This window comes from Aplidium turbinatum, chromosome 2 (assembly GCF_918807975.1).
Source record: "Aplidium turbinatum chromosome 2, kaAplTurb1.1, whole genome shotgun sequence".
Lineage (NCBI taxonomy): Eukaryota > Metazoa > Chordata > Ascidiacea > Aplousobranchia > Polyclinidae > Aplidium > Aplidium turbinatum.
The window spans coordinates 20,821,470-20,846,447 of NC_137473.1; the positions used below are offsets into that span (position 1 = coordinate 20,821,470).

General features: G+C 39.5%; 1 protein-coding gene across 1 annotated transcript in view; it reads right to left on the reverse strand.

The window, feature by feature from the left end:
- The window catches only part of LOC145764479 (uncharacterized), a 54,844-nt gene extending 29,866 nt beyond the window's left edge, over nucleotides 1-24,978 (reverse strand). Inside the window, exons 1-7 of the mRNA XM_082576094.1 lie at nucleotides 24,791-24,978; nucleotides 9,379-9,405; nucleotides 7,388-7,423; nucleotides 6,446-6,481; nucleotides 4,049-4,093; nucleotides 2,341-2,367; nucleotides 2,140-2,184 (exon numbers count right to left, since the gene is read on the reverse strand). Coding sequence (XP_082432220.1) covers nucleotides 2,140-2,184; nucleotides 2,341-2,367; nucleotides 4,049-4,093; nucleotides 6,446-6,481; nucleotides 7,388-7,423; nucleotides 9,379-9,405; nucleotides 24,791-24,940 — 366 coding nt within the window. The 5' untranslated portion in view covers nucleotides 24,941-24,978. The remainder of the gene's footprint in view (nucleotides 1-2,139; nucleotides 2,185-2,340; nucleotides 2,368-4,048; nucleotides 4,094-6,445; nucleotides 6,482-7,387; nucleotides 7,424-9,378; nucleotides 9,406-24,790) is intronic.

The following is a 24,978-nucleotide window of genomic DNA, read 5'->3' on the forward strand; positions in this document are numbered from 1 at the left end:
AATGGGTGTCTTGATTTCAGTCGGCGGGGGTGCCCGTTTGGCAGGGCCGGATTTAGACCATGAGAGGCTCTAGGCTATTCCATTTGTGAGGCCCCTTCCTATTTTTGAGCTCAGAATTTCTCTCTAAACAACATCACATGTCATTGCTTAATGTTAAAAATATGAGTGCAATAAACTCTTCGTTCTTTTCATTTTCCACATTCATGAATGCAAATTTTTAATTAAAAGAATAAAAATTTAGTTAAGGCAGTTTTGCTTTTAATTTTAATTTCTTTGATCAAACACCCGTTTACAATAATTGTAAAGTTTATTTACCAGGACATAAGAAATAATTACAGCCATCAAACAGAGTAAGACTAGGCTACCAATTTTATTTTCTAGCTTTCGTCAAAGCAAAATTATGCAAAAGTTAATTAAAATTTATCTGTTTATGTTTGTCACTCTCAATGCACAGAATGCTCAGTGCGGACAACCTTTCTTGATACATTGTCAAATGTCGATCTCAATTTATTTTTGATGCTTTCGAGCCTTGAAAAAGATCTCTCCCCTGAGCAGTTAGTGACAATTAAGCTTAGAAACAGTCTTAATATTGCTTCCACATTAGGAAAGGCAGTGTTAATTTTTTCCTTGCACATAAATTTCATAAAGGTCTCCATGAGACAAGGAAATAGATTGCTCTTCTCTACTGTACCGGTAAGCCCTTGGTTTTGTGTTTTTCTCACGTACAAATGAAAATGTAGAAGTTCATTAGTAAGTTTCGGGTTAACATCTTCCGGATACACTTCCTTTAAAAGTTTTAAACCTTGGTTGTCTATTTTCAGTTTTAGCCAAAACTCTGGTGTGGTGGGCTAAGGTCATCACTATCATGGAGAACATTGCACGCTTGAGGCAAAGCTCCCTATTCTTCTTGCAAATCATCTAAATCTTCTTCGTTAACAACAGAAGGAAGTTTGATGCTTCCACTCTCAAAATTAAAAAAAACACTAGATTCTCCAAGAAAACCACTAGATCTAGTGGAAAACCACTAGGAGTGGCAGCCCTGATGTCAACTACAGATACTGATTTTTGCAGAGAAGACTATGGTACTTTAACATAGAAGCTTCCAGCACAATGCGTATAATAATTGCCTTTATTATGATGAACGACGTAATAATGACTCTTTACAAGGTGGTTGAAACCAGTTGTGTATAGAATTTTCTACTCTGAAAAGCTTGATATACTCGTATATATACATTAGATAGGGTTTAAACTTGTCAAGTTTTTTAAAGAATTACAAACTTTGAAACCGAATTTTGAGGCCCCTGGACGTTGAGGCCCTAGGCTTCAGCCTGCCTAGCCTATTGGTAAATCCGGGCCTGCCGTTTGGGAAGGCAGAGATCTTGTGGTGGAGAAGATGGTTAGGCTCCAGTGCCCGTCGACCGAGGGACAGAGTGGCTTCTTCGCGACGAAGCTCAGCAGGTTGGATGCCAGCGAGAATGGGGAGATTGTCCAATGGTGTGGGACGCAGGCATCCGGTCACTGTGCGCAGGGCGCTGTTTATGGCAGTGTCGATGTTGTGGCAGTGAGCACTGCGGCACCAGACAGGTGCACAGTACTCTGCAGGTGTTGTACTCTGCAAACGTAGGTGTTGAAGATTTTTGATTTCAGTTTAATTGGGAGTCTATTGGATGTTAGAATCTTTTTGTTCTTTTCACATGCTGCCTGTGTGCAAGTAAATCTGTATAAATTGCATTGTTTTTGGAAAGAAAATTTTGGAGAATTGATTTTGAATATTAAATTTCCAGGCATCGTATCTTTTGATCCGTAATTGGGCTTCTCTCTTGCACCGGCTTGACTGGGCGTGTAGTTGTTCTCTAATACGTTAAATTGCCTACCCCATTTTTTGCATATCAACGATATTGGATTTGGTTTTGTTAAAAAACTAAGCAAATGCTGAGACAGATAAGGTCCGGATTCAACTCTGAAAAGGTCCGCATTCGGACCGCGGTCCGCCAGTTGAGTAGCCCTGGCCTGTGCTGTATATGAGCCTATGACATAAATACCAAGAAACTTGAATTAGTGATTTTTCTGCTGCGGCAAATATTGCCGATTTTTCTATTAGCCTATATTTACTAGTTATATTTAATATTAGATACATACCGGAGGTCCCTGTAGACCTTGAGGCCCAGGAAGGCCGATAGGTCCCTGAAATGAACACAGATTATTTTTTGTGATATCTTTTTATAATAAAATTCATTAATTCTTAATTCAAAGTATCATGTTGGTATTTATTGTACAAGACATGTTTAACTTCAAAGAAAACTGCTTTATTTCCTAGCGCATAACTCAATAACAGCGTACCTGAGATCCTACTGGTCCTGGCAACCCCTGCATAGAAACATATAGTTTGAGTTGGAAAACACCACCAATACGCTGAACTACACAAAGAAAATGTTAATCTATTGATTTAGCAAGATCAAACGTAGACTCTCACTTGATACAAGCAACATTATCGAAAGAAGTAAATGCTACGTTGCTGCAATACCAGCCAGTATTTCAATGAGCCTTGGTATCGCCCGATTAGCTCGCATGGTATAACAACGAGCATGACACAATAAGACTAATAACAAGTATCGGTGTACCAGAAAACGCAGACAAAAGTCTACCACTATCATCCTGTAAACTACTTCTTATGGTTAAAGTCTGATTTATCCACCAATGAGTTAACAATTTGCCAGCTCATTATTTGGTAGCGGACTGCTGTTAGGAAGAACTGATTCCGCTTCAGGTTGAGTAAGCACTTTAAATGTGTGACAAGCTTGATTAATCTTGATCGAGTAATATCAAATAGTGACATGCAGTAGCACGCACAAATGCCCTCAACTGATTAGCGCGCACAGGCAATTGCACCTCATCGATTTCACTACCACCTCCAAATTGACATGTTATAACTGCAGCATCGGCTACATAAACATGCCATAACTACTGCAATCGTCTTCTGCGTGTCGTGTCCACCCCGATAGCTCAGTTGGTTAGCGAGTAACTTCTGGAGCGAAAAACTTCATGATTAAGCGGGGCTGGTTCGACTTTCGGGGTGTACGCTTGAGCAAAGCACCTTAAGGACTGCTCTCAATTCAGGAGTATATAATGGATGGAATGATTGCTCGGGCCAAGACTTCAACAATCGGAAACTTCACTCTGTCAATCTCGGTGACCGAGCCTGCGTCAATGGTTCAAAGCCTCTACAAGTATGCGAAACTGCCAGGATTAAGCTCTGCAAGAAGCTTTCCCAGTCCGAGGATAAAGATTCAATCAATCAATGCGTCTATTATAAGATATGTCTGGATAGTTGCCTGGTGTGGATGCATTACTGAATAGATGCGACTTACATGCAAATACCGAAAGCGCAATTATTTGTATGAGCTCAATTAGCTTCTAACCATAATAAAGTGTTTAAAAACGGTGCTGTATGTGTTCATTTTGTTATTGTACATCGGTGATACTGAAGCGAACAAACACTAAATATCAAAATAGAATATATTGCAAACTTGAAAAAATACTTTTGTGCTGCTGAAAACCTTATTTGTTGTGAAGCTGCTTAACATAAAGAACACGTTGCTTACAGTCCAGGGTTTCCCAAACTGTGATCCGCGGACGATTGGTGGTCCGCGACGACTGCACAGGTAGTCCGTGGCGATATGACAAGAAATTAAAAAGTCACACATATATTATACATTGTACAGTACGTACCCTGTCAAAGATAATTGCCACAGTTCTTTACAACTTAAATGATTTCGCAAGCTTGTGCTATCCAGTATCGTAAAGCTTACTTGTTGCACCTTCGTTGCAGTAAAGTTGTTTACGAAAAACTAGTGTCCGTGGCCCCAAAAAATTTCACAAATAATGGTCCATGGCTCAAAAAAGTTTTGGAAACCCTGGATTAAACGACTGACAAGCAGTTTTTATCCAGACAGCAAAATCCGTCACTTTTGACAGATTTTGTTGTTTGGGCAAAAACGCTATTGAGGAACAGGATTAGGCTACATGACAATGCACTCTTGATACATACCTCTGGGCCGGCTACTCCATCACTTCCTTTTGGTCCGGACGGTCCCTATGAACAATAAAAAAAATATAATGAATTTTGCCATTTTCTTGTGCCAAATTTAGTAACTATTGGTTATTACAAGTTTAAATTACGTGGAATATACGCACTAGAAAATATATTTATATACTGCATTTTATAAAAGATATGTAACACACACCTTCACAAAATTGGAAAAATGTTTTGAATTAGTTTATTTTGCCCTTTAAAGTTTTAAGAATAATACGCATGTAAGGCAATGGTCTACGAAATAGATCAATGTTCTAATGGAGCACAGGTGAGGTTTTAACAGCACATGGATTTTGTTTATTTCTTGAGTCTTCGAAACTTAAAGTCTATCCTTTTACTAGCCCTGGTTGTCAACTGCATTCAAGACACAAAGAATTTTTAATCGATTTGATTGAAAACGAAAAGCGCATTTGCTGATAATGTGATCTATATGCTTCTCTCGTGTTGTCGCTATATGCCAGGGCATCCGTTGGTTAGCCACTGCCTGGTGTCGTCGTCAATAGAAACTAGGCCTTCCATACCATGAGGTGGTCTGTATAGCCGGCAATCCTTGATAATGTGGGCTGCCGTCTGCATTTCACCACACTCACAAGCAGCATTCTCTGCCAAGCCCCAGCGTAACATGTCTGCACCATAGCGTCCAACACCAGTGAGCAAACGGTTACGCCTCGATGAGGCAAGTCTAGAGAGGTCAAGGCCCAGCTGGTTCTCGGGCGGGGATCTGAATACTTGGTGAAGTGGGGATGTGCTCCTTGAGGTACCCGGACATTTTGCCGAAAGGACATTTTGCCGAAAGACATTTTGCCGAAAGACATTTTGCCGAAAGGACATTTTGCCGAAAGACATTTTGCTAAATGGACATTTTGCCGAAACTCCTTTTTGTGTTATATGTATCGATATTCTCCACAGTGTGTTTTAGTCTATCGTTCACAACCTTAGTCCTTTCGGCAATTTGTCCATCGGCAAAATGTCTTTCGGCAAAATGTCCTTTCGGCAAACTGTCTTTCGGCAAAATGTCTTTCGGCAAAATGTCTTTTCGGCAAAATGTCCGTGCACTGTTGCTTGACCATTGTTCACACCATGCCGCGTGGCACCACTGTTTGCTAGGGCTTCCGCCAGAGGCTGCCAGAAGGTCTTCTGCAGCGCGTTCAAATGGCTTTCTTGATTTTAGCCGCTGCTTTGGTGGATATCTCAGCGTGGTTGCGTGTAGCAGATGGCCGGGGTTTAGGACTTTACGGCTCAGGGAAAGATCAGCACGTTGGCGCCGTAGTGCATCTATATGCTGCCTCAACGAGACGTTGTAGTGGAATGTCACTCTCTATCGGTGCATATTTGAGCTAAAAATACGACGCTTGTGGGTAGATGATTGAGGTGCACCCACATTCACCTCCGTATCGACAGGTCGATATATGTTGGCGTTAGAGATAAAGGAAAGCTGGATTATTCTTTTTTCATTTTGCTTTCCACTTATGATTCACTCCCCACAGATATGTACTATTTGTCAACTTCTCTGAGTAGAAGTAAAGCGGCTGATGTAAATAAGGTTCTTGATTTTAATTGATGGGTAGGTATGCTCATTAAGAGGATAAACTGGGGAGCACTTCAGTGTCCGTAAATAAAGAAACTGAGTGGATTATTTGAGGCAGAGTTCAGTTAACGAACAGTGAGATTATTCAGTGATGTGGTGAGAAGACATCCAATCATTGTGCGATGAACCCTATTGATGCTAAAGTCGATGTTGTGAGATTGAGCACAGTGATACCTAACAGATGCACACTGCTCTGGAGAAAAATAGACAATGCTTGAACTAATGCACACGTTGTGTTAGTTTTCCATTTGTTTAAGTGTAAATCTGATGCAAAGCTTTGGATTTTGCAGAGTTTTAGTCACGCTTTCTTGGATATGATGGGAATGCATCTACGCTTTCTTGGATATGATGTAAGTTGCATCTTAGAGTCAAATGTTAAAAGACCTGAGCTAAAAATGAACTCTTTGGGGAGAGCGATGTTCAGGCATCTTAGTGTGCTTAGCTATGACTTTGAGATGATAAAAGTTAACTTTTTGTTGCTAACATACTTTATTATCGCACACTTCATCTCCTGTAGCCTACTTGTCTGAAAGCAGGCGAAGTAAATTACATGCAAAGCCGCCATGCTACTGAATGATAGGCCGCTGTTTGAGGTTAAACCAAAGTGCCGGCCTTTTTTACCTCAAAACATATATGTTGTTAGAGGTCAACAGGGCAACATGGTTCACGATACTTTTACACCAAAACATATTATATTTCATTATTTTCCTACACGAAAAAAAAAGTATTTTCCAACATGGTTAACAATAACAGTGCAAACTCACCGCGAGTCCTTGCAAGCCAGGAGGTCCTCGTTCTCCCTGCAATGATACATTGAAGTAAATTAGAGTTAACAAGTTTTGTATACTGTGTAGCCTACTAAGCTGCAACTTACAAACTTGATTATTATTGTAGTTGCGTAAATCATACAAAACCCTTAACAGAAATGAAGACGTATGAAAACTTCACAAATTTGATGAAATGAAGTTACAAGCTTTTTAAATGCTGTATCAGTCAGTGAGCTTGTTAAGCTACAAACAAAGCTATGGAGTCGAGCGAAAAATATACGACTACGACTTCTCGGTTTATGATTGACCGACTCCGACTTCGACGTTGCCAGATTTTGGAAGGTCATCAGATTTATTTTACATTTTGCTTTTTTCATTTTTTTTAAACTGTAATTCACTTTAAGTTGTCATCGAAATTAAAGCAGAGACTCTCATAAGAACCAACAAGAAAAAAACACTTCTGTTTTTCTATGAAGTTGTTGAACTCAATACGGAATACAAGAAATAATATTTTGAAAAAAATTACAAACAAAAATTTTATTGTTTATCGTTTTGTATCCAGCCTGAGTCGCCCTTTTTTTAAACGACTCCGACTCCGGAAATGCCAAAATCCTTCTTGACTCAGGCTCCTCGACTCCGACTCCACAACCCTGGTTACAAAACCTGGATATCTGTGCCCCAATATACAGTATACTGCATGTAGGTTTAGAAACATACCTAAAGGTATCGTATAGTCATTATAGATAGTGTAATAGAATCATTCTCTTTGCGCTGTGCCGGGGTTCAAGGTTATACCTTAACTAATAGTTACTAGTTAGCCTATGTAGGGATAATTTTTTCGGGTCGGTGTAATACCTATGTAATGATGGTTGCAAACATATCGGATAAAAGCATACACTGCGTTGCAACGCTGCCAATAAGCATTAAGTCTTTACTTACATCAAGTCCATCTATTCCTGGAATTCCTGCAGAACCCTGTGCAACAACAATCACAATAACTTTACGTCCATGCATATTATTAGCCTAGTTTAGTACATACGAAATGTTACAATAATTAAAAATTTCTGGCAAACTGTCAATTCGAAGTTATTTTCTTACAATCTTTATTGTCAGTTTAAAAAAGGTTGTTCAAGTGCTGGTTGGTTTGAAAACAGCTGCAATTGTCAACACCATAGTCACGTCAATTCATTTGCTCAATCACGTCAGAACAACAGAGTGAATACAAGTATGTAACAAAACAAACCGTTGTTTTTGTTGTTTAGTTAATCAAGATGGTTGCAAAAGAACGAAATGAATAGTCAGTGACCATCCTAAATCAAGACGAGAACTAAGGACCAGTGTCGCCAAACTACAGCTCGCAGGAATATTTCTGGCCCACCATTTATTTGAAGGATATGAAATAAAGACACAGCTTTCAGCACAAATCCATTTGAACAAATTAACGCTCTCTTTTTCTGTCAAATGATATTGTGAGTTGAATTGAAACTCTTCGATTAGATTAATTTGAATTTAATTGAAATCTCTTGAGCAGTGGTGCTCAACCTTTTTTCTTGGCATTTTTGTTTTTATTAATCATGCTGAAAATTCAGAAACTTTTACGGACACCCTGAAAACGTTTCGGAGACTCCTTGGGAGTCCGCGAACCCCGGTTGAGAACCGCTGCTCTTTAGTTTAGACTTGCAGTTCAAGTAACTAAAATTAAAATGATAGTAATAAACTAAAATAATTAAAAAAAAAAAGCGAAATTAATCCCTAAAAAATTTGTACTTTTTCTTTAAAAAATTAAATAAATAATAAGTTTTGGAGAAATTTATGTAACCTGTTGATTTGACCAAGGTCAATTTATTTGCATCAAACAAAAATTACTTTAAAACATCAAGATACGAGAAAAATGACCTTTGTCTATGAAAAAAACATTAAACGAGGAAACAACAAAAAATAAAGGACTTTTGTTTCAAACAAAATACTGTATTTATTATTAGATCATTCTACAGTAGTACAGCATAACTCTATCAATCATTTTGAAAGGGTCATTATTTCTCAAACCAAATATTCTCTTACAAATCACACATCATTAACAAGTTGTCCAACATACTAGAAAATCAACCTATAATATTTTGCAAATCAGACAAACAATGAGCCTTCCATTTCCACTGTGGCGGATAAGTAGGAAGTAGTTTCGTATTCCCCAATCTCAAACCCCGAAATATCGCTACTTTTCAACAATGAAAGCAAAGTAGGTTATTAGTTCTTATAAACTTAATATTTATCTGCTTTGCAAAAAAAGTAACATATGGCTTGAGTCATTAGAGGATTGACAATGACCTTTCGTTGAACAATCTCTAAATTTCAGTGATCATTTCTGTTTGTCGCTAACAAAACATAACAAAAACATACGAGAACCAACAATGCACCGCAACAAATAAATTAAGATGGAATGAAGCTTTTTCGAACTGGTAAGTTTTATTTTATTAAAACTTATCCAAGCGTTTAAAGAAATTCTTGGTGGCCAGAAAAAAAAACATTGCCAAGTAAGTTACGCCTTACGAAAAACAATCTATATTTTTTTCGGTCCTTTGTTGGTCATTGACCAAATTTTTAGCAAAATGTCCTAAAAACTTCAAGTGATTTTAGTCGAAATGGCCGAAAAAAGATAAGAGAGTAGATAGATTTCAGTGATTACAAAAAAAACAATAATTGGCAATCGAAAATACAAGATCAAGATCTTCCAAAACTTAGTGTTTAAACGTTGATTCATAATTATGTATTATTACATGTGATAAATGCAAATATAAAATTAGTACAGAAAGAAAATCTTTTCATCACAAAAAGTGACCAAATGGAATAAAAAATTATCGAAATTTTTATAGTCATTTCAGACAAACGATCGAAAAGTCCCAGCGAAAAAAAAACAGAAAACAATAACATACCTGTTGACCTTCACATCCTTTTGGGCACTGCAATAGAAACGAAATATATTAAACAAGAAAAATTCTAAAAATGTTACTTCTCAAGTTAATCAAAAGCTAAGCAAAATAAATGCTGGTAACTGAAGTCGTCGAGTAAACTGGTCGCCTTTTTGCTTATGCCGATAAAGTGGTTGAAGTGAGCATTCTGAAGATAGTGTTAGCACAAAGTTTGTGTTGAAAACAATTAACTTTTCTCAAACAAAAAACATTAATAAACAATAGAGCGTTGGTAGAATTCACTTTGTTATACCATACGCACAGCCTATAAAACCAAACAGCATGGCCGGATTTAAACGTATAAAAAATAAACGAATAGATTGATCTTTTTTACACAACGCCTGTGTCATCATGAGGAATAATAATTACTATAACCCCATGTGAAGAACAAAAGTATGACCGAGATTGAATGTAACTGTACTAACACTTCTAGCGATAACTATAATTTGAGGTAGGCTGTCCGTGACACACAAGCAGATAGTGTGAAAAACTAATTCATCAGATGACGCAGAGCTGAAAAGACGAGCCGCATGTAAGCTTTTTTATTTGAAATAGAAAATTTACAGTCCATTTAACTTTACGATTTACTACTATGAATTCGTCATAACTCATAACACGTAACTAGGGAACTGTGTTCCGAAAGCTAGTGCATACGCTATTATCATAGCGAACTCGCAGCATCAGGCAAAAAGGTCGTTAACATCTACATTGTGAAATTCTACTATGAAGTTTATATTCCCGATTTGGAGAGTTTGTGTCAAAACTGCTAATTGCAGAAGACAATCGTTTAAAAGCGCAAATCTTCTTTTGAATGCCTTGATGGTCATTTTGATGCTGAGATATCTGAGCATGGTCCGATCTGTTTCCCTAATGCTCTACGTCAGGGGTCACCAAATGGCGGCCCGTCACGCTGTATCGCTGCGGCCCGCGGAAGGTATCAGCGTACAAGTGTAACCAAAAATACTTTCCGGGAAGCATATTTTTGCTTTGCATACGATTCCACCGACCGACCATTCAGATTGTATAGTTCTAAGTGGGGGTCGCTCAACGTTATTCCAATGCGATGTTCAGCCACACTGTCCCAGTGGTTGACTAAAACGTCCGTTTTCGAATTTCGAAATTGTCTGTGAGCAGGGGCGGCGCCAGCCAAAAATGAGTGGGGTGGACAAAAATATTTCGAGGTAAAATGCTACCGTACAATATGGTCACTAAGATTACCGATTGCGAAGTGATTCACTGCAGCTCGGTTGTAAAATTTATTGAAAAATAAACAAAGGAAATTGAAAGGGGGCAAAAGCTGGTTTTCCATTGAGCGCACTCTAAATTATGAACAAAAGAATAGAATGGGGCCAAACGCTCCCATACATTTCCTATGCGGTCCATGGAATTGCCGACTGCGATCTTGATGTTAGCAAGCTTGTCGTTATTTTATGTCATGGAGCTGCTGCAATGATAGGCGGCCTCATAAAAATTTATTGGGTGGCCCCTTAAACAGAATTTTAAAAAACTTAGCTATTGCCCAATAATACCCATAGCTATAGGTTAAGAATCACTGCACTAAAGTTTTATTTTGCGCTCGCAGGTCAGTTTAAAAGCTTCCACCAATTTTTGAAGATCAGTGTTATCGGCAATGTCTCGCTCACTGCTGATCTGCACCAGATGTTCAAGTCTTTGTGATGACATGGCAGGTCGCAGATAATTGTTTATTGTCTTAACTTTGCTGTGGATACGTTCACAAGACGCCACAGTCATGGGCAAAGTAGCAAAAATTTGAAACAAATCGCTGTACAAATGATTTAAGATCGTTTTGTCCACACAATTTCAAAAGTGAAGGCAAACACAATTAACCACGCGGTCTTGATCAATCCACTTTGGTGCTTTTTAAATTCTAGTTTCCACTTGTGACAATTATAGCTGATCTCAAAAAAGGAAGATCCTATTGCTGCCCAACCTGATTTTCATCGAAATTATAGAATTTGACTAAATATTCAACTTTAGACAAATTTGATGGAGACATGTGCGTGAAATAAAATGCAGCTGCATTTGACATTAATTCACATGCTTGATTTGAGTAACGCTTTTTAAGTTCATTTAGCATTCTGTCCAAGGGTAAACAAAAATCTCTTCTCAACTTTCCTGTAATGGATTCTGATTCACTCTACGGAAGACTGTTGCAACCTATCAATAATATCTGACCATCTCGGAAATGGTTTGGTGGGTAGCGGCATCGCTTAGTCGGCGTGGTGGTTTCACTGGTTTGATTTCTTTACGCAAACAGCGATGAGTTGAAAACCAATTTGTTAAAATCTTTCTCTGAACGCAGTGAGTCAAATGCTCTTGTCAAGTCGTTGATAGCAGCAGCCCCAGTGGTGAGATCCATTTCTTCACTTTTTAAATAATCTGAAGCCTGTTTATTTAACGAAAAGCATTTATGAGGAATAAGACTAGCAGTAACAAATTCAGTTTGCGTGATGCGGAACAACAAACCAGTAGCTACACCATTACCTTTGTTTGACATTTGTTGAAACATTGACAGCAGTGCTGGATATAGGCTACATTAATAACAACATCCAGATCATCTAAACCTGCAGACCATAGTAGCCAGGCGCGGATTTATGGGGGGGCCCAAGGGGCCCGCCCCCCCCCCCCCCCGAAATTTTGTGAAAAATTGTATGTTTCCGCATCAAATGGTTTGATATGCTTCTAAACAGCTGATATTAGTCCCTCGGCATCACAATTGATGAAAATGGTTGTTTTAATGTCTATTTTCTAGCATATCGTATATGTCGTAGTATCATTGTTCATATCTGTTTAGCTTTTTCTTTCTTTTTAATTGATTTTCAAATTTTCTGCCCCCCCCCCCCCGAAAAAAACTCTTAGATTCGCGCCTGGTAGTAGCCTATCAGATAACGAGTGCAATGTAATTTTTCCAGACATGATTCCCTCCTTTTTCAAATACTCTTTATACAAAAAATGTCAGTTGGGAGAACAATCCATAAAGTGGTAGATGTTATCAATTGTTTCAAAAATTGTTTTGACTGTCGCTAGTCGCTACGTTTTCAACACTGTGCTCAAGCACAAAATTTAATCGGTGTGCAAAACAATGAAAATATACCGACAGTTTGGCACCCGCTGCAACTAGGTGTTGCTGTACACCTTCATCCTTGCCTGACATGTTGGTGGCCCCATCAAAACCTTTGCCTATTAGGTCTTACAAAGCTTGTGTCTCAGCTGTGATAAAAGCCATCACCTCAAAATGGTAAAATTAGACTACAATCAATCAATACAACAGAGCGATAACAATGAAGATTCTTCAATTCTTCTTATGTCAATGCTGCAAAAGTAATTCATACGTAAGAAGTTGAATTATGACGCAGTCACTAGGCCCCCCTAACCCCCTGAATACACCCCCCAAGTTTTCTAATCGGATCTCGACGAATTACAAAATTGACCTAAAATAGAAGTGGGGTGGACATGTCCACCCCAGTCCACCCCGTGGCGCCGCTACTGTCTGTGAGCATAGGGTTGCTTATTTTAAGTTTGTAAGGGTTGAATGTAGGAACTAAACTTAAGCTGTCCTTAGCCATAAGAACTACTTAAGTACTAATCATGTCTTAAAACTGTATGCAGAAACTAAACTTTTGACTAAGCAATACTTAAGTTCTTATCAAAATGTTCAAAAGTTAAGACCGCTACTGACCAGTCTTAAGTTGTGATTATTTCTGGCAATGCCTAAAGTTATGGTACACGTTAGGCTGATATGAGGTGATGGGGGGATTGCTTTTATACTGGTAGAGTTGCTCCGTTCGCTTTTGGTTGATTTTCTTTGGAATTTTTATGGTTTTGAGAAAACTACAGGAAATTTCCAAACTACCGACGGCGACCTCATGGGATTGCACCAAAGCACAGTTTGCAGAGCAGTCCACAGGATTTCAAAGTGTATTGCTAAAAGAAAATCTAATTTTGTGAAGTTTCCTACCAACTTGGCGGAAGTCAAGCAAGCTTTTTTTGCTATTGCTGGGTTTCCTTTAGTTGTGGGTGCAATCGATTGCACGCACATACCCATAAATTCACCAGGTGGAGACACCGCCGAAGTTTTCAGAAACCGCAAAGGTTACTTTTCTGTAAATGTGCAGGCAATCTGCACAGCAGATCGCATTTTTAGGAATGTTGTTGCGCGATGGCCTGGGTCAACTCATGACTCCAGAATTTTTGAAAACAGCGTCATACGGGACAGACTCGAAACCAATGAAATAAACGGTCTCTTGTTAGGAGACAGTGGGTATGCATGTAAGCATTACATAATGACGCCAGTGCTGAACCAAGCTAACGATAGGGAACGAAGATACAACAGGAGTCACATTAACACACGTGTTCGAATCGAACAGTCATTTGGTGTCCTGAAGCAACGCTTCAGGTGTCTTCGCGTTCCACTGCGGACACATTTCAGTAACTCCTTGGTAATAATAATAGCAGTATTCTGTCTGCACAATTATGCAGTTAAACGTGAACAACCACTTCCAGAAGATGTTGTTGAATAAGATGACCACAATCAAGGACCCGAAGTAGATGATGCTGCTCCTTTATCTTCCTCAGCAACAAGCTTACAAGGACGTGCGGTTCGCTTGCAGTTAATAAACCAATACTTCCAATAAACCAATACTTTCAGTTAATAGACCCTTTGGCAAGAGTTTATGCGACTATGCATGCTTGAAAAAACTCAGATTCATGGTAATAAAAAACTGGTATCAGGGAATTGAAGTGGTTCATTATCATCGTTACCTTTAGAGGTTACAATGATGGTTCAGCAAAGTTGACCACATTTAATAATGAGGCATGTAAATTCACTGCAGGGGGTAACTACAATTCGCAAAAATGCACAAGTATTGTAGACTTTAGTTTTGTAAATACAAGAGGAAAATACTTCATCGCAGTAAATTTTAGCGCGCTAATCAAATTGGGGGGGGGGGGGGCTCGAAAGCGCGCAAATCAAAGTGGGGGGGGCCTGAGCAACTGCCCAATTTGCCCATTCTTTTATCCACCACACCAAACGGCTGTCGCTCCAAGTGACCAGTATGTAATTTGCAGTACTATGTCAAAACTGGATCGCTTTATACATTATTTTTAATTCTTGTTATTAGAAAGGGTTATTACAGCATACAAATGACCAGAATAAGAAGTTTCGTATGCGCAGGTGCTGCTTTGCAAGTCTAGTGTCGGTGATGTATCAGCGACGACGTAAGAAATTTTTACGCAATGCGTCACGTACGTACACTTAAGTCATTGACTGAAAACTTAAACAGAACTTAACTAAGAAGAGATTAAGAATACTTTCTGCAACAGGAAATCGACCAGGACTTAAACAATGCTTAGCTAAGTTCTTCTTAGCGTTAAGCAGTTCTTTAGTTAAGTTTAGTTTCTACATTCAACCCTAAGTGTCATGTAAACACTAGTGTGCGTTTCACCGTTATTGTGTTTCACGAGCAGAGTTCCCTTCAAGCAAGTTTTTGTTAGCAAAATAGGCCGGTGTGCCAACTCAATTTATAATAAATTGGCAAAATATTTTATATAAATTTAAAGACATTTTCTGGTTGTATCAAGAAAATGAAATATCTATAATATGGTTGTATTTTCATGAGACAACTTCTGGTTGTATTATGAAAATATTTAGTTTGGTACTGCAAAATGTTGTTAATCAACAATTCTTGCCATGCTGATAAGCACCGCAAGTGACAGTTGTCTAATAATCAAGAAATATGGTTTTATAGACTCTCACAAAAAGATGAAAAACCAACTCATTGCTTTTTTTAGAAGGAACACCGTTTATGAGTTACGATAGAAACGTTTTTTTCGGTGATTTCTACAAGCGTTTGTTTCATGGTGCCTAGTTTGTTTCTCCCTGTTATTGGAGCCTATTTTTCGCTGATATGTTAGCAACATAGCAAGTCACTGTTGTTGCCTGTATTGCGATGTGTCAAACATTTCTTTGGTTACTGAAACTGTTAATTGCAAGATACCTTTTGCGAAGCAAAGTGACAACATCACTCTTGCTTGGCGATGAATATTCTAATAAATCCGTTGGCCTCGCTACAAGTGCGCAAAACAAGTGGCCTTGCTTATTAGACATTGTTAAAAGAAGTCAAAAGTGTTGTTAAAGGAGCTTGGCCTGGCAGTAGCGTTGTTCGACTAATTTTGTTGCTGCGGTATTCTAAGATAAATAGTAACAACATGTAACGCTGGATACTGGGTACGAAATGCGTCCATTTCTAGCATAAGAGTCAACCTACCTAAAATTTTATTAGTGCGGCCCGCCACAGCTCTCCTTAGTGCCAAAGTGGCCCGCATGCAAAAAAGGTTGGTGACCCCTGCTCTACGTTATTGCGACTCTTATAAGATGTTCATACAATGCTGCAAAGCTATTCCTCAGAGCATTAAAAGCATGTGTGATGAGGCAACTCAACGCACACTGAAAATTTTACCTACTTTCCTTCTTTCGACATTGAATTCTGTTGCAATGCAGCACAGTTTCCCACTAATTTTGCGGATTTCGAGAAACTACTGTTTTAATTTTATAGTTTTAGTTTGAGAAAGCTGTTCACAGTCAATCAAAAGGTTCTTGTTCTGCTAGAAAAGCTAAAAAATTAAAGCTCAAACGATCTCCAGATGTTGAATCAATGTAAAAATGACGGATTTAGTTTTAGATTAGTTTTATAACTCTGGCTTTTTTAATTCATCGATTGTCGGTAGGCTACAGAGATCAAGCGCAGAAAACAATTTCACTGAAATGCTGTAAAGCAGAATTAAGGGACTTTATACTACTGTAGAATAGATAACTTGGATCAGAAGTGATGTAATTTTTATTGTTGAAATGTGTATGTTGGCTAATTTCACAATATTACTTATAGTTTTTGTCACCTAGCAAACTTTATTCTTTTCAAATACAAAAAAGGCAAGGAAACCATTTGTCTCGACTTTGTCGGTGAAAAGGATTATGACGACACAAAGAATGCAAAACATTACTCCGACTAATAAATATGTATTGAACGCGTAGGTCACGATTAAACGTCATGGTTAAGCTGGCTTTTCTCTGTCCGTATAGCAAAGTTACTTTATAATAATACTTCTGACAAGACACAAGACGAACAAGATTAAACTGCCTGCCGACTGCCACACGGATGCACCATTTCGCAAAATACAAATCTCCGCCGCTGGAATGGCGTGGCATCATAGTGCTGCAGCTTCGTGCGCCAAAGACATTCAGAAGTTCATTGGTTTTTTTAAGACAAGCAGCCTACAAGAGCATCAATTGAAAAGCACAATAGTGTGACTTTGGGCGCCGCGATGCGTGGCACCTGCTCAATCATTTGATAAAAGAAAACTTGTAACTAGGCAAAACTAAAGTGCAACACAGTTTGGCAAAAGGCCACAGTGGTGTTTTTTATTAAACAAATTAATAGTTGAAAATTTGAGTTCTTACTAAAAGTTACTCTTTGGTTTCGATACCAAATTGTAAACTGTTATGAGTGTTGTGGCGTGAAAAATCCTTCAACAACGACTCCGTACAGAAAAAAGTTCGATTTTTTAAAGATAATCTGTGGAAGCTGCTCAGTCTAAAACTGACACTCAAAAACTAAAATGTTGTCACCGTCTGTGATAATTATTGATGGGTGGTGATTAAACCGCCTTTGTTAATCTTGCACCATCACTTTGGTCAACTGAGGCAAGGTGCATCATTTTACGAAATTATTGTAGGCTACATAGCAATAGCAAATTTGTGTGCTCGTTGCGGCTCATATCAAAACCATGCCCACAAATTACGATATGACCTATGTTAGTGCAACTAAGCAAACGGATCTTTAGCGAGGACACCACCCAGACAACAAAACTAGTCATCTTTATATTGATAGATTGAAAATCAACGTAAAAATGACTGATTTTGCTGTCAAGGGAGAATGATGCTTTGCCTAACAGCCCAGACAGCAAATCAGTCGTTTTTTTGCATTGGTTCAACGCGTAAAAATCAATGTAAAAACAACCGATTTGCTGATGGGAAGAAATGTCTCATTTCAAATAACAGTATACCAAACTGAGAAGTAGAGATGTACCGATACCAATATTTTGGCCGATACCGATCCCGATACCGATATCACTTTTTTAGGCCGATACCGATACTGATACCGATATTTTGGCCGATACTTTGGTGTTACAAAAAGAAGCAATTTTGGTATTTGCAAGGAAATATATCAAATGCTAAGTTTTACCTTATTTGCATAAAACTATTAAAAAAAACTTTGGATTGACATAATTTATTAAAGATTTAAGAATCCAATCTCAACCACATTGTTGTGTCATAATAGTAGGTTTTATTAATGAAAGGCCACCGTAATTGACGATTGGGGTATAAGGGAAGAAACATTACATCATAATTGGGGTTTCTGAAAAATTAATAAAATGTTTGCGCAAACTCTCCAAATAAAGCTATCATAATTGATAATAAGATGTAAAATGTAAACCAAGTGATTTGTGTAGTCGTACAAAAACTACTCGACAAGTAATGTGCCACCTAAGGGCGCTTGTCGTTTGGTTGAAAAGCTTTTGCCAGGCCAAGACTACCCAGGTAGCAAAAATGCACAATTCTGCATAGCTCCCACCCCGCCAAACGCTCAAAAAACCTGTGCAACTCGGCTGCCCCCAGCAAGCCGGCTCCACCAGTCGGCAATTCAACTTGCACCCTTAGCCGCAACAAAATCACCAAGCCCAAGCAATGTCACAGCAGAATAAGTAGGCCCAAAAAGAAAGCAATGGGGCCACAAATCCTCAAAAAATCAATCAAAATGGTCCCGTTGCGCCCAAGATGACAACCTCATTGCGAAGAAAGGAGCGTCCCCCCCGGCCACCAGCACAAGGCTGAGCACTCACCAGCACAGCGAGCTGCCGCGACCCGCCAACCACAACGGTGCAGCTTCCACACTAGCCATTTCAATTCTTGTCGATGTCAATTCTTGCTACAAAACGGCTGCCGAGAAACATATAGTTGATTGGATGGTCTAAATGGCTAGTGTGGAAGCCACACCGTTATGGCCAGTGAATCGCAACAGCCCGCCGCACCAGTAAGCGCCCAGCCCCGTGCCGACAGCAGGGAAGGACACTTCCCCCCACAATGAGGCCGCCATCCCAAGCGCAACAAGACCACTTATTGATTAGTTCAGTGAGGATTTGCAGTCCCACCGCCCCCACCCCGAGCCCACCCAATCCGCCACGACATTGTTCAAGCCTGGTGAGTCCACCACAACGAAAGGCGGAAACCAAATCACAAACTGACAGAACCAGCCCACCAAAAATAACCAAGCCACACGGGTCCCTCAAACGTCCAGCAATGCAAAAACGAAGCAAAACTACACATTCCCGCTACCTGGGTACTGGGTAGTCTTGGCCTGGTTTTATCCTCTGCTGAGAGTAAAAAAGAAACACAAATGATAAACATTGGAGAAATTGAGTCTCCTTCACAACTTAAGAATCGAACAACGCAAAACTGCTGAAACAAAACGTTTTGTTTGAGTGAAAGAATCACTGTAAGCAAACAATGCCAAAAGATGCGCCCATGAAGTCATGGGAGTGTGAGGTATCAAAAATTTGATCAGGTTGTTATTTTTCTACTTCAATGTGACGACATTGACGTTAGTTACTACTTTAAAAAATCTATATCTTTGCTTCTGCAGAAAATCCGCAGAAAACGCCTTTTTTTACACGTTTAGTATCGGCCACAGTATCGGCCAAATTTTGCCGATACCGATGCCGATACCGATACTCAAAAAATGGTCGATATCACCGATACCGATGCCGATACCGATATATCGGTACATCTCTACTGAGAAGTATATTTGTTCTTAATTTTCCATAAACACATTTTAAAATTAAAAATACGAAAACTATTTCCATCAAAGCGCCTGAAGAAATTCTATGCCATGATTTCATTTTTTACTTTGACAACTAAACTGTAACAATTTCTTGCATCAATCGTCGTCGGCGTATGAGCCGTATGAGCAAGTCTTTCTAGGCTAGATTGGAGGCAGGAAATCATCAGCCACTCAGCAGTCTCGTCGTCCAGTACCCTCAGTCCATGTGCACCGTTTGGAGGCTGGTGGGTTAGGCAGTGATGAATGACATGGTCTGCGGTCTGTTCAGTGGCACCACACTCGCATTCTGATGGAAGAGCCAGACCCCACTTGTGCATGTCGCAGCGAAAGCGGCCGACGCCAGTTCGCAGGCGGTTAAGCCTGACCCACGCAAGCCTTACGAGGACATCCCCGGTGGAGGGGATTGGCGTCGGGTATAAAGTAACGGAGCATGGAGGTGTGGTTTTGCCACTCTGTGTTCCACATGTGGTTCGTCCAGTGTTCCGCACTCAAACCAAGTTCTTCTGCGTTCTTAAGTAGTTGCTGTGCGGCAGGCACAAAGGGGTGTCTTGATTTCAGTCGCTGCTTTATAGGTGGTGGTCGCTTGAATGTTGCATGGAGGAGATGGTCGGGGTCCAGAGCGCGGCAAGCGAGAAAAGTGGTGGCTCTTTTACGACGTAGCTCAACAGGTTGGATGCCTGCTAGGATAGCCAAGCAGTCCGTTGGGGTGGGATGCAAGCAGGCTCGGATTTAGGGGGGGCAGAAGGGGCAGTTTCCCCGGGCCCCCCGACTTTTGAAGGGCCCCCTATGTGGAAAAAAATGTGATTTTGTGTTATTTTTTCCTTTTGGCCTTTAAAGTTTCTGCAAAATGCTGTGCAGTGCTGGACTGATGCTACTGAAGACGTAGAGGTGGTTTTTGCACGGGGGCCCGCCGATCTAAAAGTGCCCCGGGCCCCCCATCAGCTAAACCCGGCCCTGGATGCAAGCATCCAGTCACAGTACGCAGCGCATCGTTGATGGCGGTATCACTATGGTGGGTGTGAAAACTACGGCACCAGACTGGTGCGCAGAAGCCTACTCAGCCGTGGTATAAACAAGGGTTAGGGTGGCTATACGAAGAGTTTTGGCACCCGCTTCCCAGCCGGAACCCGCCAATCGCCTCAAAAGTGTACCAATGAAAATATATGACATATAATTATTGATGAACAGACACATAAACTTAACACACGGCAATCCAGACAGCAGCCTCAAGCCAAAGAAAAGAACCGGAGGCTTAGATTTGATCGGGATTGTCTTTCTATTTACTCACTTGTCTCACTCTCACTTCAGGATATTCAAATAGCAATGCTCTGATCCATATATATTTGTGAAACTTAATTTTTACTGCAAGCTGAGAGTTAAAGACTTCAGCTATACGTTGCACAATTTGTAGAGTTAAACCTTGCATTGAAAATCTAGTTGCAGACAGAAGTAATTTCAAGTAAGGTATCTCACTAATATGCACGTGATCAATAAATATAAAAAACTAAACTTGCTTATAGTGTTACCCTTTTTTAAAAGTGGGAGGAAGGTGCAAAGCATGGAATCATTGCTAAAGGGAGGAGTGTCTAAGAAAAGGTAAGAACCAGTGCTCTAACACTTTTCGTCATAGCACATGACTAGGGAACTGTGTCCCAAAAGCTAGTGCAAACCGCTATTACCACAGCGAACTCATAGCATCAGGCTGAGACAGGTCGTTAGTATCTACATTGTGAGGTAAGCAACAACCAAGCTGCTAAAAGTAGGGGGTACTTAAACCAAACGTTTTGCTCTAAATCCATCAAAATATGGAGACACATGTAAATACCAAAAATCTTCCTGATGAACTGTTTTATTTTGATCAAGAGCGCACGAGTACAAACTAATTGACATGGCGAAAAAAACACAATAAACATAGCCAGGTCAGAGATTTTTAAGAGTCGGCCTGCCACGCCTTGCGGCGGTGGGGAGCGCGTGCTTTTGGGGTGGCGATGCACCCGGAAGGGAAGTCCACCAGATTTGGTCGCAGGGGCCAGGCTGGGGGGTCTAGACACTGGCGCCGACTTACGGGGTTACGGGGTGGCCACGCCACCCCATAACCGCTGTGGCGAGGTGGCAGACACCCCGTTTTGCAAATAAATGTTATTTGAACGGACGTTTAAATCTTTTTTTGATCATTGGTTTTCGCTTTAAGTCAACGTAAAGCAAGAGGTGAACCAATACAGTATTGCGAAGAAAATGATTGTTTTTGTCACAAGCATGATTCTCGCGTAACATCAAGCAAGCTACTTGAAGATTACGCAACACGTGGCTACGAGTGTTTTCCTTGTTGTTGCGATCGCTTTAATTGTTACTTGTCATAAGTCATTGTTACATTTGTTAGGTTTACAATGGGATTTATTAATCAATAAAACATGATCTTTCCATTGCCTCCCTCAAAAATCCTTTTTAAAAAATTTTAAACTGCTCATAATATCGCTATAAATTATGACAGCTATGAAATACTTGGAAATAAAATTATCTCGATGATTGATAGCTCCACCCCCTAAATGAATATCTATTTTCAAATTTCTTTAAAAAAATACAATTTTTGAAATTTTTTGAGTTTTATTTAAAAAGTGCCCTTAGTAAAGTAGCAGTTTTAACGTTCTGCAAATTTACACGTTTACCTGATTCTATTCGAGGAAAGCTATACTTTTGAAAAAAAAGTTTTGAAAATATACTTATCGTTGCCTTCCACCACCTGCGAGGCGGAGCGATCGTTTAGTGCACTCAGGCGCATAAAAACCTACTTGCGATCTACCATGACGCCACAGCGATTGAACCACGTCCTAATTTTAAATGTTTATCAAGCTGAAGCTTCACGGTTACAACTTGACATGATTAACAGTTGGATTGACAGAGTTGCTGTTCGCAAAAATACTTTTACCAAATGTTAAGTGTCAGAGCAGCAACGTAACAATAAAATTCACGACATACCTCCTGTGCTTTTTTTTAAAAGTTGCTTTGTAAATTATCGAGCTACAAATCAGGTGTGAAAAGACAATTGCATCTACGAAACACGCTTAGTAAAAATCAAACAAAAACATGCAGTTTGAAAGTTTTTAGTTTGCCATATTGTGCTATCCGCCACCCCGTGCAAAAATAAAAGTCGGCGCCTAGGTACATGTGGAAGAAAAACGTGGATCAAAAAATTTTATAGGACTTGTCCGCAATGTCAGTTCAAAAATTGAACTGTGTTTTAGGCAGATTCCTGACAGACACAATATAAAAGTCCAGGGTCGCACAGAAAATTGCGAAGTATCAATCCTGAAAAATATTTAGCAATCTGTTTTTCATGATTTTTTGTTGGGCAAAGTCGCAGGCGAAGTGGTCATGGTTCAACGAGTATTTTCAAATCGAGAACAAGGGACTGCTTTGTAATAGTTGCAGTTTCTCTAAACTCAAATGAGCATTAAAAATAACACACAGCAATTATTTTTCTCAAATATTTACCGTTAAAAACTACAACTTTATCAATAAGAGATAAAAATGAAAAATCAGACATATTAACAGAAAAGCGCAATGGGCGGTGGCACTAGAACATCATTATTGTGTTGCGCTAGTTTTGTTTAAGCGAAGCCTGCGGCACTATATTCATCGACTTCTCAGACCTCAAGGTCACACACTTGTGTTGGTGCTTCTCAACGTTTTTTCAATGGACATTTAAAGTTAATATGACGTAAAACAAAAATTAAAAGTTGAAGCCATAAACCTTCAACTTTTAATTTAAACGCTGTTTGCACGACCGAAGAAATTTTTGAAAACAGAGAATTTCTGGTTGTCGCAATCATGCTGCAGTCTGCGGCGTAGCCAAGGTGGGGGGCACAAGGGGGGAAATTGACTCCCCTGTAAAATTCTTTGGCCCCTGTAAAAATCCAATTCGTGAGACGTTACTCAGGGAGAACTGTTTTTCATTAGAACTCAGTCTCTCATAGAGCATTAGGTTAAAGTAGCTCGCCTAATTAGATTCGGTCTCAGACAGCAAAATCCGTCATTTTTACATTGGCTTTTACATTAAATCAATTTAAACAAAATGACGGATTTTGCTGTTTTAGGTGAAATACATTTGTTTTCCCTGATCCAGCTAAAAATATGTCACTCGGATCTTCGGAAAGTCTTTGATTTTTCTATGTATGAGTAAGCTCGTGGGATTCCTGCTGAGGCAGTTATGAAAATGTCAGGGCAGCTGCAGGGAGTGAGTTGACGTGACCAGCTACTCGCATGGTGAATAGATGAAATCTCAGTTGATCAGTAGTTCAATCGCACTGCAGTGTATAACCTTGTGAAACTTTATTTTGTATGTTATTCGTTCTGAGGATGCGCATTGACATGGTGCGCGAAACGTCAGTGAAGCAATAAACCATCCTGTTTAGTGTTGCTTTTGCTTTCAATCTCATCAGATGAACGTTGCAACTAGTGCTACAAACGATAATTGTCCTGATGAACACTCAAACTTTTCAGTATTCAGATAAAGGCTTAGTGATTTCGATGTCATTAACATCGAAAAGGAAAGGTCAACGGATCTCGATCAAAACGAATTCGTTTATATATTTGCAAATAGCCACAATAATGAGTGAATCGTTTTAGTGAAAGTGGTACCAGTTGTTTTCCTTTACCAAAATACCACAAAAGCTCAAGACTTAACAAACTTAACTGTTACTCGCAACCACTTTATCGTAGTTTGTTTGTACTGCAGTGAATCAACAAAAACTTCAAGGCTTTCTTGCAACCATTTTTTAACGATTGTTATTGAACGCAGCAACTTTGTCTATGTCCTTTTCGCAACTGATACTGTTAATTTTTTTATGTGATTACGAAATGGTATGTTATTTTGATTCACAATGATAGTTATTTAGAAACTGTCATTTGTGTCATTTTTCCTTCAATTATAACCAAACTAGAATCCGTAAATCCAATTTGAATGACCAGTCCAAGGCAGAAAGTTAATCTATTATCGTCAATTAAAATTTAACGCCAACATCAATTTTGAAGCAATTTATATCGCCTTCACTTATGACGTAACGAAAAATGTTGTCTCTCCTGGAAAAAGCCTTGCTCCTTCTTTGCCCCACTGTAAAATGAATCTGGCTACGCCACTGGCTTCAGTCCTAATGTATAGGTTACTGGTAAACTTTTTAAAACGATATGTCAAGTAGAAAGTATTAAAGTGAATGATCAATATGTTGAGACATAAGTGGCACAAGATTGAACAGCAACGCACTGACACAGAACGTGTCCGACGGCTTTGCTTCATATCAAGCTTCGACCACACTAGCAGCACATTAACGAACTTCATTGAAGACGAAACGAAAGTAGGTTACGATGTTCGTTCGTGAATTCAAACAAAAGTGGAAGTAAAACCCAACAACCGTAGCGATTTTATTTTTTACAACACACTTTGTAAAAACAACAAAACTTACAACTTCAGGAGGATCTGGTTCCACAAGGCCTTGTCTCTTTCCCCTTGTAAGCTTCCTGTTCTTTCTTCGACGCTTTTTCTTTCCCTCACTGATGTCACACAGGAGTAGCGCGACACAGAGCACGACAACCCATGCAACCTTGCACTTCATGTCGCAGGGTGCAGGACTAGTCAATGCAGGGATATCCG